Source organism: Ostrea edulis, chromosome 4 (assembly GCF_947568905.1).
Source record: "Ostrea edulis chromosome 4, xbOstEdul1.1, whole genome shotgun sequence".
NCBI classification, from domain to species: Eukaryota; Metazoa; Mollusca; class Bivalvia; order Ostreida; family Ostreidae; genus Ostrea; species Ostrea edulis.
The window spans coordinates 5,683,228-5,697,454 of record NC_079167.1 but is presented as its reverse complement, the minus strand read 5'-3'; the positions used below and the strand labels follow the sequence as shown (position 1 = coordinate 5,697,454).

The 14,227-nt window shown below is 33.4% G+C and overlaps 1 protein-coding gene across 2 annotated transcripts in view; it reads left to right on the top strand.

Annotated features, from left to right (window-relative positions):
- The window catches only part of LOC125668853 (sushi, von Willebrand factor type A, EGF and pentraxin domain-containing protein 1-like), a 337,072-nt gene that overhangs the window by 67,523 nt on the left and 255,322 nt on the right, over positions 1 to 14,227 (top strand). For both annotated transcript variants that reach the window (XM_056161741.1, XM_056161742.1), the window contains exons 6-9: positions 461 to 556; positions 2,119 to 2,261; positions 3,638 to 3,848; positions 6,701 to 6,855. In XM_056161741.1, coding sequence (XP_056017716.1) covers positions 461 to 556; positions 2,119 to 2,261; positions 3,638 to 3,848; positions 6,701 to 6,855 — 605 coding nt within the window. The remainder of the gene's footprint in view (positions 1 to 460; positions 557 to 2,118; positions 2,262 to 3,637; positions 3,849 to 6,700; positions 6,856 to 14,227) is intronic.

Below are 14,227 nucleotides of genomic sequence, written 5' to 3'. Positions count from 1 at the left end.
TCCTTCAAACATACTGTCTTTTCTCGATTCCTAAAAAAGCTTCTTTAACAAAACGAATAAAGCTTTCGGAAAGTATCGTACATTTTCATTAGATTTAATATACGATCCCGATAGTTTCCGAAGCTACACGATAAACGATTTTCACGATAAACGGAAAACCTGATAAACGCAAAACAGATAGAAAACGGAAAATCTGATACACGATAGGATAAGATACACGCACGATATGATAGGATACACGCACGATACGATAGGATACACGCACGATAGGAATGTCAAGAATAACGTTGCGAGTACTGTAGGATTAATATTATTGAACAGTATTATGATAAAAACAGTGTTTTTGTGGCATACCCCAAGGCATGCTGTTGATATAAAAGCTCCAAATTAATCAATGCCTTTCATTCTGATGAATTGTGTTTTTCATTTATTTGTGAATCTTCTTTTCTCTTTCGAACAGATATAATATTTTGTGGAAATAGAGGCTACATACATAAGAATTGGTTATGTGATGGACAGAATGACTGTGGAGATATGTCGGATGAAAATAACTGTCGTAAGGAAGATTTGTTTCTTGATTGATATTTTGTATCTCCTTGCTGCAAAGTTTGCAGTGGAGATATTTCATAACATATTATGTTTGTGGGTTTGCTTATGTGTACAAGATTCAAGTCACATTCCTTGATTTTTAACTCATTTAAGTATAAACTTGAGTACAAACTTTCCAATTTCGATGAAACTAATGGCAGAAAGTATTGTTGGAGTAAAGTTTAAAGTTTAAGTTTGGTCAGATTAAAATCTACATCCTCAGTTAACCTAGTGACGCTTGAATTTTTTACAAGTTCAACAAATGATTTTTTAAAAATGCCCCTTGTTAGACGGTCGGAATTTAGCTGCTGTGGAAATAGACTTTTAAAATCTCAGAAGCACGGAAATAAAAACCCTGCTGTTTTTATATCGATATAAAAGAATTTTTTTTTTTTTTTATTCTTGCTCTGTGATACACATGCTTTTATTGATATACCAGTTTTTAGTGTATTTTATGTCATATTACCATTTAGGATCAAAGTTTAGAATTTCCTTCATCTAAGGAGCTTATTTGACTGCAGTGAGCATTGTGACTCGTACACCTGTTGTTATTTACCATGAATTGGTCTGATACTGCATGATTATGTCAGTAATCTTACAAAATACTGTATGTGTGCTTATTTCAGTGAATTTTGTCATGTCTGTCTTCCATCCTTCCTTCTGTCCTTCCATCACACTTTGTGTTTACCGTATATACTTGCCTATAAGTCGGTCCGCCTATAAGTCGGTTGTATTTTTTAAGGTTATTTTGTAGGAATTTGTCATTGACCCGCTTATAAGTCGGTACAAATTTTTGTCAGAATAGGTTGACAATTTCAAGTCAATGCTGTAGTGTTTTTACCTATGTTTCAAAAAATATTTTGAGAAATTAATAATTACGAGGTGCTAAATATCCAAGCCATATCCGTTTGGGGTTTAAATGCATCCCTTGATCTATTATGGACCATGATCCCTTGATTACCTAAGCAATTATGGTCTCCTAATTACCAGTACCTGACACCGTGTTTACTTAGTGGCACGCGCCTCGCGAAAACTGTTATTGTGGGATTCCGGTATAATTCATTGTATCAACAATAGAGTTTTTAAGAGTCAAGAATGATGATCTAAATTATCTGTTAACAATATTCAATCTTTTAAGAAATATATTTCAGCCAGTACACATATGAATATTTCAATATTAAATCGGGTTCGTAATTCAATTTTATCGATAAACGAATTGAAATTGAATTGAAAGTTTTAGTTACGGGTATGTAAATAATTTTAAACTAGATAAAAATATTTAAATACTTGTACTTTATACATGATTTTAAAATACATAAACAATACGTCTAGATATTTAAAAAACACTACAGTTTTGGACCAAAAATTGACTCCCAAAAAACCGACTTATAGGCGAGTATATACGGTAGCTCAGTTTCAAAGAAACTATTCAAGATATTTTCATCAAACCTTATATGCTGATACATTTTGGTATCATCTATTCAACTTCATTAATATTTCTATGCCCTGCCATGATTTCTTTTCCTACAGCACAGTTCTGCTCTGAATTAAGAACAGTAGAGAAGGGTGGAACAGGCTCAGTAACAATGTCTACAAGTCAACCAACATATACAAACAATGCCTTCTGTACCTGGACTATACAGGCACCAGTTGGTGTTAGAATTAAGGTCACAGTAAGTATAAAAATTATCTTAAAACATAAATAAATTATTCCCAAAATATTGTGGCAAATGGACATATCTATGCAATTTATAACTGTAAAAAACCAATGATTTCTGTGTTTGAAGAATGAAACTAATGAGTGAACGGTTTCCATGTGGTATCCATGTGTTGTTGGTGTATTGCTGGTTAGTGAAATACTCTTTCTGAGCCATGAAGTCAGTTGATGCGTATTTCTAGTTTGCATGGTACTAAGTGGATCAGAGTCGTAGACTCTCACTAGATGGGACACCTATGTGCCCTGTTCAAGAGCAAAATATGAAACGCATTGTGTCCACTCTGAGATATATGAACCTGGGGCCCGTTTTACATAACAACTTATGACAAAGTCGCAGGTCTTAAATTGTATTACACAATTATTACTTTAAATGAATTACTTTTCTGAGGCTTAATTTTCAACATTTTTAAAAAATATTTTGCATTTGGAGTGAATAATCTTACAATAAACTGGAAAATCCCATTATGTAAAGTTGGTCGTAAGTCGTAAGTTCTTTTGTAAGATGCACCCCAGGACTATCCCTTAAATTTCCATCTGAAGAGGGACAAAAACTGCCAAAAATTGACCAATTTTCAAAAATTTTCTTCTCTACAACCACATGTGTAAGAAAAATTAAATGCATAGTGATGTAGAGCAGGCGGAAGGCCTCTATCAAAATTGTAAATTTCATGATCCCCGAGGTAGGGATTCTGACCCCAGGGCGGGATCAAACTTGGTATATAGTGTTTGCGTGTAAAACACTTAATTTAGTGCTATTGATACTAAATTGAAACTAAATGGATATTTAAAAGTGTAGTAGGTAGTCTTTTACCAAAATTGTAAATTTCAAGATCCTTGATCCTAGAAGGTAAGGATTTAGTTTCAGAGTGGTGTCAACATTTTTATAATGATTTGAAGGAATTCTTTAAGTTTGCTGAAAATCTAAATGCATATTTAGGAATAGCAGAAAAGGATTTACAAAGAAAAGAAAAAAATGGTGAATTTCACAACCCAGGGTTTTGACTGTAGGATTGGTCCAAATTAGTCGTATCGTTTAATATCAATACATATATCATATCATGTAAAACATTTCATCAGTGTATGTACTTTTGAGGGCATTGAAGTTTTAAGAACACATCTTGTTTTATACTGTTGCTGAATATTAGAATTTAGCTGTAATAGATATTAAGAACAGGAAATTTTTTCTAGATTCCATAGCTCATAGGAGTTGTGATACTTTGTTTTAACTAGTATTCAGGAGACAGATAAAGCCTGTGGGCCTCTTGTTTTGTATATTGTTGTGTTTTGATGTTCCAATGTTTTATCTTATGATTATCAATGTGTGCTTTGTAGATAAGTAGCACATTTCACCTGGAGGATAATGCTGATGTGCTCCGCATATGGACTGGGGGCATAACGTTGAAAGAGAGTAATTTCTTGGGGAGCTTAACAGGGAATCTTCAAACACAGCAGGAATTTTACTCCCAGAATAATTATATTATCATGCAGTTAAGCATGGATAATTCTAATGTCCGAGGTGGATTCACTGCAGACTATACAACAGGTATTTGCTGAATATTTGCAGTTTGGAATTTGTCAGGTGCCATGGTAGGGATGATAATCATTAGAAAAAATTTCAAATTTCAAATTAATGAATTGATGACTCCACCCTCATGTAACATATGTAGTTATTTTCTTCAAAATCTACATTAAAGACAGTTTTAAGCTACTGCCCTTAAAATTTAGTAAACCTATTGATTGCATAATCTGTAACGTAGCTACTAAATAAATTGGTTTAAACATTTACCTAAACTCAACATATTACTCTCATTGCTAGCATTATACAATTACTAACTTTGAGTTCAGTGTGATTCTTTAGTTTTAGATGAGGGTGAGGGTTAACAGTCAAACTAGACATTTATTAGTCCCCTACCAGTTTGTAAAACTGAAGGAGACTATAGCTTTCTTATTTTGTCTGTCCGTCCCTCAGTCTGTCCCATTGGTTTTCCAGAATTTATTTCATTATGCTTGTAAGGATTCATTTGAAACTTGCAGTGTAGTTTCAGAGTGGCAAACTACAAATAAGTTCAAATTTTGTAACGTTTGATGGACAGGTGTTAAAAAGGATTATTTTTATATTTAACGTTTTGTATATTCGGGATTGTGTGCCGATGGAAAGACTGTAAAAGTAGGACTTCTGAATGAGTTGACAAAACTTGGTTGCTGATTCAATGTGAAAAATCACTTCATTAATACAGTATTTTACATTTCAAGCTCATTAATCACAAAAGGAACATATCAATGAAAATATATTCTAAATCTGTTAATCACACTGTAGTCGGTGAGTGACGTCTGATCAGTCGGCATTGCTCAATTTACGGCAATCCGACTGACCTTAAACAGTTGATAGTAGGTAGCATTACAAACGGTTCAGAAGTCCTTTATAGGGATTTTAAATACAGATATGAATGTTATATCGGTGTGTTGTTTTGTGTTCCATTTGCATGATTATTTAAATATTTCCAACATGTATTTTGTGCAAAGATGGTGACCCACATTTGATGCTACTTGACATCTATCTCATGATGAAAGAGTACCAAGTTTTCTTAGTTGTTTTTTATAATTATAGTTATCGAACCCATATTTACTGTGTGACATCTAGAATACTGTATAAGTAGAATTTTTAGCAAGAATATAATTTTGGCATTAAATTATTTGCGACAGTGTTGAGGTTGCTAAAATTGAATATTGCTAATATTTATTCCATATCAGAGGCAATAGCTATCTTTCTTGGAATTATAAAGTTACTAAAATTAGATCTCACTAAATTTGTATACTCTTAATTTATGGACAAATCGCTAAATTTGTGTCTCGCTAAAAATACCACTTTATTAATGTACGAATATGCTTCTTGTTTATGAATTGAATTTAAGAATTATAGAGTTCTGACTAAGACAGTCATTCAAAAACTTACTTTGTTAAACACCACTCTGATTCCACGCACAAGTACTCTGAAGTTGAAATAAAAAATATGCTAGAGTTCCTCATTGACAATATCTTCGTGGTCTTTGGTGATCAGGTCTTCCAACAGTCTGTTGGAATTCCCATGGGCACGAATTGTGCTCCTTTGTTAGCTGACCTGTTTTTATATTCATATGAAGCAGAATTTATTCAAAAACTTCTACATGAGAAGAAAAAATCTCTCGCTGTGACCTTCAATTCGACTTTTAGATATATCGATGACGTTTTGTCTATTAACAATGATAGCTTTCATTCATATGTCGATTTGATATATCCCTATGAGCTCGAAATAAAGGACACCACATAGTCGTCCACTTCTGCTTCATACTTAGATATTTTATTGAAAGTAGACATTAACGGCAAACTGACAACTCAACTGTATGACAAACGGGATGATTTCAGCTTCTCTATCGTCAACTTCCCACATTTATGTAGCAATATTCCATTATCACCTGCATATGGTGTTTATATATCTCAACTGATTCGATATGCAAGAGCTTGTTCTGGGTATAGTCAGTTTTTAAATCGAGGTAAGCTACTGACAAACAAGTTGATGGTACAGGGATTTCAACAGTCTTGATTGAAGTCAGCATTTCGCAAATTCTATGGTCGTTATAACGATCTAGTTCGTCAATACAACCTCGCATTGGGTCAAATGCTGTCTGACGTGTTTCATACCGATTGTTAAGCCGTTCTTGGCACACTGATTTGACTGCGGATAACTCCGTTTACCTGATCAGGATATGGGGCTCACGGTGGGTGTGACCGGTCAACAGGGGATGCTTACTCCTCCTAGGCACCTGATCCCACCTCTGGTGTGTCCAGGGGTCCGTGTTTGCCCAACTATCTATTTTGTATTGCTTGTAGGAGTTATGAGATTGATCACTGTTCGTTATCTTCACCTTGCATTATATCCCTGATAAAAATTACATGCATCAACTTCAAGAACAACGAAACATCAAACTAATTTGATACTGGTAAACATGGGGACTTGATACCAATGTTTTACGTCACAGTTCAAGGTAAAAAGATATAAAATGTACGTTATCTGGAAGATTTCATCCGTCAATTAATAGGGGTGCTGGTTGGGAACATGTATTGCTTATGCAATACTCTCAGAATGCTTGTTTCTTGAATTTTTATGGATAAAATATCTGAACTACATTCAGATATTACTATACCTTGAGAAATTTATGGTTGTGATTTCATTATTGACTATCTTTGCAATCACTACACAAATGTAATCAAAGTTTAGAGTTTTCAATTGATTTCACAGGATTTGTGGTTTAAAAAAGCAAATTAACACAGAAGCTATGTAAAGAAAATTCATTGTTAGATTTAGTGTGTTTTCTAAATCTTGTGCATATAGAATCCTTCTCTTCAATTATATTACAGTTGATGAGACCAAAATTTGGAATGGAATAAAACCACTAACAGCAAACAGTAACTGGCAGACACTGGAATCACCGCTGTATGGCAAAGCTGTTTCCTTTGGGTTACAGTTGGAGTGGTTAATAGTAGCAGAATCAGATAATATTGTATCATTGGAGGTCAGTTATATTTTGAACAAAGAAATCCACCTTAAAACTATTCTTCATTTATATGGAGCATTTTTTGAAAATTTGTAAGAAGTTAAAAACTTTTGATAATAAATTCACATATGATTGCATCATGTAAGGTTTTATGGAAGTTGATATAATAGTGGTTGGGGAAAAAAGTTGATAAGAAGAACATTATTGAAGATAATGAAGACACTAGTGTCAATGTCACTATTGAATTATCAAAATAATATGGGGGGGGGGGGGTGAAAAAATGTCAAAGTCACCATAGAAAGTTAAAAGTTTTGTCAAACTTTGTAGAGATTAAATGTTCATACTTGACACAGAAGTTGTTTGATTAAATGTCATGCCATTACTTTGAATCAAGATTATTTGACCAAGGTCAAGGTCTTGGTTAAAAAGACAATTTGAAATTCTTGTTTAGGCCAACCTTGGATTCTGATAATTGACACGTAGATGCATCACTATTGCAAGATGTACTGTTTACCATCATGATATTGATATGAACATAAACAAAACAACATGACATCCTTTGAAGTTGGCAACTCTGTTAAAATTGATGGTAAAGGGCATGCAATTGTAACCAAAGTTGTTTCAAGAGATGTTTTTTATGAAGTGAAAATAAGCAGACTTGACTTTGAAATAGAAATTTGAAGCGACAGGCTAAGTTTAATTCCCCAAACCGTGACGGAGCAGATGATGTCAAACAATAACAACATGAAAAACGCAAAATTGCACATGCTGACAGATACAAAACTGTCAACTCTCTAGTTTTGCTACAAACGTTATTTAAGTCTGTCATAATTATTCCTGTTTCATTTGTTGTTGTAATATGACATCACTTGATATTAAGATTTTTTGATTAAAATTTCAATTCCCTTACCAAAATATAAGCCCTCTGGCACACAGTTGCTGCAAATTTGCAGCGCATTTGCGGCAAGTTTACCGCAACTAGTTGCGGCACATTTGCCGCAAGTATACTTTTCGTATGCAAATTTTTCCTCTGGCACACAGTTTGTGGCACAGTTGCGGCACACACTTGCTGCACACTTCTGGCACAGTGTGCGGCATATTTGCCGCAAGTATACTTTTCGTATGCAAATTTTTCCTCTGGCACACAGTTTGCAGCAAACTTGCGGCACACTCTTGCTGCACACTTCTGGCACACAGTGTGCGGCATATTAACCGCAAGTATACTTTTCGTATGCAAATTTTTCCTCTGGCACACAGTTTGCGGCAAACTTGCGGCACACTCTTGCTGCACACTTCTGGCACACAGTTTGCAGCAAACTTGTGGCACTGTCTGCTCGAAATTAAGGGATCCTATATAAACTGTCATATTACAAAACAAAAACACAATAATAATTCAATTAATATAATTTCAAGAACAATGACATATCAAGTAATTAACATATATTCAAAAATACTAATTAAAAAAAAGAGATTCAAAAACAGAAATGACCAGGTTCTTGTAAAATATGTTATCTATAATAGGAACAACAGTAGAAACATACTGGAAAAATGACAAATTAAAGGTAGAATTTTTCCAAAAAAAAAAGAGAAGCATTTTTAAAATGTTACATGTATATCTTCAATGTTTTTATAACATCTATAATGTACAGGGTCTGGAAAATGTTAAGTACAAGCTGAGTTGGTTACATAAAGTACCATGCTTAAAAACTGACTAAGTTCAACTTCATCATGCACATGTAAATTTTTCAAAGAATGCCTGATCACTTCCGAAAAGACACATGCACATTTCCAATGCTTCTATAACAGCTGTTCAAGGTTTGAAGAATGTCAAATAAATGCTGTAAGAGGAGTTGATTACAAAAAAATAGGTACCATCTATTCAGGAAATGCTTTAAAAAAAAAAGACAAAGTTCAACTAAATGAAAAAAGTCTGATCACTTTCAAAAAGACACATGCACATCTTCAATGTGTCCATAACTACTGTACAAAGTTTGAGGAATATCAATTTAGATGTGCACGAGTTGATCACACAAAATAGGTACCATCTATTCAAGAAATGCATAAAAAATGACCAAGTTCAACTACACGTAATTTTTAAAAAAAAAGTCTAATCATTTTCAAAAAGACGCATGCACATCTTCCATGTGTTCATAACAACTGTACAAAGTTTAAGGAATGTCAAGTTAGAGGTGCATGAGGATTTGATTACACAAAATAGTTACCATCTATTCAAGAAATGCTTTAAAATGACTTAAGTTCAACTACATGTACATTTTTTTTTAAATGTCTGATCACTTTCAAAAACACATATGCACATCTTCAATGTATTCATAACAACTGTACACAGTTTGAGGAATGTCAAATTAGAGGTATATGAGGAGTTGATTACACAAAATAGATACTGTCGATTAAAGAAATGCTTAAAAAATGACAAAGTCATGTAAATTTTTCAAAAAAAATGTCTGATCACTTTCAAAAAGGTACACGCACATCTTCAATGTATCCCTAACAACTGTACAAAGTTTGAGGAACATCAAGTGAGAGGTGTGAAAGGAGTTGATTACACAAAGTAGGTACTATTACAGGGACGCTACTGTCGCTTGCCCACCAGTCATTCACCATTTTATAAACTGTTTGAACATTGTGCAACCCGACCAAAAATATAAAATATAATTATAACAAGATGTGAGAGAAAACTTAAAGAAACTGCAACAGCTTCTAATCCACAAATATTGCATTGTGCAATGTTAAAAAGTTCTCGGTGAAGTCCCACCCTGGCCATGAGAGTACATTTTATTTGGAAACTGCTGCATAAAGAATTTCTTTCAAGATCCAAGAGAAAAATATCAACCCACTGTGGCACTTTTCTGGCCTAAGGTCAGGTTGTGATTTAAATAGATTTGTGAATTTTGGCAGTTTTAGATCAATCATGTCAAATGAAAGTTTTTAAAAAATAAAATCCTTATTAAACTAGCAAGTGCTATACAAATGATGCTATAAATGCTAGAATTGTATATACAATTAAGACAAAGGAGTTGACATGATCTTAAGGACATGTAATTAAAAAGGAGGTCTATCATTTGCATAACATGACTATGTGCATTGTGCATCAATAACAGGTTTCGACAACATTTGCAGACAAGAATGAAATATATTCAAAATTCACACATGTAAACTATGCACTTTTCCTCTGAAAAATCTGGAGACAATCTACATGAATTTTAAAGTCACTGTAAACATTTACACAAGTTTCTCCATCATAGATGAATGGGAGAATAATAGGACTATCTCCATGCTGTCTGCGCCTTAGAATCAAAAACATGATTGAATTCTGGACCTTCTAATCTTCCACTTGTTCAGTACTTGATCATCACAATCACATATTGTCCGCAACAACTCTACTGTCCCATCCATTTGTTGTGATAAACTGTAAATAGTTTTTCGGTTAAGACAGTGCCTTTACTCACAAATACATGTAGCAGTCTCATCAGATTCACTTGGCAAGTGTGTATAAATTGAAATGTCATTCTTTTTTAAAAACTAAATAACACTAAGTAACTTTATTAGTGATTTATACACATTAATCCAGGCCTGCATGTTGGAACTCTCAGATATGGCAAGTTGAAGACAGCCTATCAACACACCATCACAACTTCTGTATCTTCACGACTATCATGAAATATATTCTGAAAAAGATATAAAATTGTAAATAATTACGAGATACCATTGGTCGTCCTATATACAAGTTTGCAAGGTGTCTAACATAGGAGGAATCATTCAGGGGTGTGTACATGTAATTACCGTCGCCCGACACCTGGGGCCACCGATTTTCAAAGCCGAGAAATAATCAATGTTGCGTTATAGCCCATTGGGCTAATAAATGCAATATTTGATGTACAACTGTTAATATCATGCTGACCAGACTTTACGTACAAATTAACTTTATTGCCAAGACAAGATCTTCAATCCATTTTAATAACGTATATGCATTGATGGAGTGACAAAATTGAGATTCTGGAAGTCACATCCCTGATCATAATTCAGTTTAACTTTTCTAACTGGACATCTGGGTTCAAATCATAAGCATTTAAATAAAATAATAATAATCAACCATTCATTTACTGAATAAACTATTCAGTTTTGCAAATATAACCCGAGTAGAAAGTAAACAAAAAATAGCATAATTATTACGGAAATAGGCCTATTTTATTTGTTTGCTTTTCGGCCTTTTCCCCTCTCTCTTCATTTTTTTAAAGTGCCTATAGATCTATGATCCTGTCCAAATGTATAAGAAGAAAAAATCCGCGATGGCTACGATAATGCAATTAGAAGGAGTCTAATCTCATACAAAGGAAATTTAAAAAAAATAAATTCCACATAATTTCAAAGAACTGAATGAAGCATGTAAATTTATAAACGTAAACACTGACTTGCAAGATTTGACGCAACAACATACAATGAGCGATGGTCAGTTTCGTTTTGAACAATATATTAGAGAGTTTATAACTATAAGATACACAGTAAATCACTTACTCAATGATTGGAAGATTCTCCTCAGAATATCTGCATCAACTCCTGATCTCGATTCATATTCAAGATGTTTACCGGTATCACATCATGGCGTCTGTTGATATCAACTTTCGCGCTCAGCATATAATATTGAGTGAATCCCACATCCGACGCATTGAACCCGATCTCTATTTGCGATGCATAGAGCCGTAAAGCCCCATGAAGACCTACTTTGGTATACAGCTTATTCTAACTTAGTATCAATTAGCATTCCACAAACCAGAATAACGTACCTGGATAAAATCCTGATATGTAAATTATACGATATAAAGGTGAATTTTTACCACTCTCATTTGATTAATTTCAACTCACAAACCCAGTATCTGAATTGTAATCAACAGATATACATGTAAATAAAGAAAAGAAAAGAAACCCCCCCCTCTCTCTCTCTCCATTTATTTAGATATAGATATTTTTTCTTCACTTTTTTTTCTAATTAGATTAAAATTCAGATACCTGTGCACTTACATCTTATTTTAAAGGGGCATTAGCTGTGAAAGTGATGACAACCATTTTCTTTTTTTCCCTCAAAATCTCTCGATGATATTGAAATACATATTGATGACTAATAAGAACATTTATTTTTTATTATGTACAAAAACAAGAGAATCAACCCTAATAAAACTACGTTAGATAACCGCTTTTAATTAAAGAAATATATACGGAAGAAGTATTCACTGCACCCAAATCAAATCATTTCTCAAATAAAAACAAAATCAGCATTTACATTTTGCTGACAGCATGCAAAGGTAACTAGAGAATAATTATACTGTCTTGCAAGACAATGATATTCAATCATCAAAATCACATATTCATTTTCAAGAGGTTAAAAGGTGTTTGAAATAATTAAATACAAGTGTAATTATTACTTTAATATATAATAACTATTATAGGGCAACTTTCATTGAATTCAATATTTGGTGACAAAATGCCCGCTAATTCCCATTAAGACAATTGAGAAGATGGATGGAAGGGGTGCGAAAAATGTTGCATATATGTTCTATTATAGAAAATGTTGTGATCGATATATTGAAATGGCTCTTTTATTCTAAATATTCAAGAAAAGTCGTGAACTTTGGTGCCCTTACTGTTTCAGTTCTAAAATTTTAAGAAAAAAGTTGTGAACTTCTGGCACACGATTCTGAATACCAAAGAAAAAGTTGTGGTGCACTTCTGGCACACAGTTTTGATTCTGAATACCAAAGAAAAAGTTGTGGTGCACTTCTGGCACACTGTTTCGTTTAGGAAAAGTTGTGGTGCACTTCTGGCACACTGTGCCACTAGTGGCACACCGTGTGCTGCTAGTGGCACACTGTATGCCGCTAGCGGCATTAGCTGCACACTTCTGGCAAACAGCTCTGGCACACTGATTTGTTTGCCACAAACTTGCGGCAAATTTGCAGCAAACTTTACATTTTGGTAAGGGTTTATAGCTATCATGTGGATGTGTTTATTCTGAGATGTTATTTCTTGCGCTCAAGGACATTTTTCAGACAATGCATTGAGGCTAGGCTGACCTCAAAATGAAAACAATCGCATGAATTGGAAAGTAACTAAAATATGGATTTATTGATGGTTGTGTGATAAATAGAATCTTATACTCCTGCTTATTGCGTATAAAATTTATGAAATTAATTTCCGGGTATAAATATTTCCCTCGCGAATAATTCCCAAATTTCATATGCCATAATGAGCACTCGTTCAAGATCCTGTATATAGCCAGGCAACTTCATTATTCTGACCATGCAATGTCTTTTGTAGAAATTTTGTTGAGGCCAGACTGGTAGTAGAGAGATATTTGAAGTACATTCTTGACACAAAAGTTAATTTGATCCAATATGTTATGCCATGGCTATGAAAATTGGTCATTTTAGCAAGGTCAAGGTTATTTAGGGAGAATTGAAAATTCTTGTACAGACCATACTTCAATCTGATACTTTGCTTTAAAATTCAGATCTCCACATTGCAGTAGATGTAGCATGTAAAAGAACCTTCACTGCTCAAAGGGTGTAAGCACCCAGCTTGAAGTACTTCATGGCAAAGGTTGCATCTTATGAGTGACATATCATGATGATGATAATAATTTATAAAACAATAAATGCTAAATAAAATGGACATAAAACATAATAAAAATAATAATAATATCCTCTATTTATACAGGATTGCACAATTAGTTATATAAACTAGTTTACATTGTGGTCCTGTCTATATACAGATCAAGAACATATATCACAAAACGTGGAAATATCACAGTTTAATACATACAGATAAGAAGTAAATGAAAAGAGACAATAAACACATACTATGATAGTATAAACGACTTTAGAAATAGCATAGTTAACTTAGAATTGAAAGTATATTTTTAGAACTTTTAAAGGAGCAAGTATGTTTTTAAAACTTATAAAAGATAAGGATGATAGAACAGCAATAAAAAATCCATAAAAATTTCACAAGATAGACAAAAGAAATGAACAACAACACCATCAAACAACCAAGCTCAATCCCTCAGGGTTATCAAACAAAACACTACATTTTAAACAAAACATGTACATGAACTAGGAATAATCTAAATTCATGATTGTGGACATTTTACAGTTTTATTTGGATTAATTTCATGGATATGGTTTCTGTACATAGAAATATTACATAAATTTGGATTTTGTTGTAGTTTGAAATTTCTGAGATAGGTGGACCTACAAAATCCATGAAAATTGAGTCCTCATATAATCTAATGATTCCACAGAAATTTCTATTTACAACAATTAATTTCCTTTATCTCTCCACTGTCTAGGTTAAAGTAAAACAACCAGTTTGGGCAAAT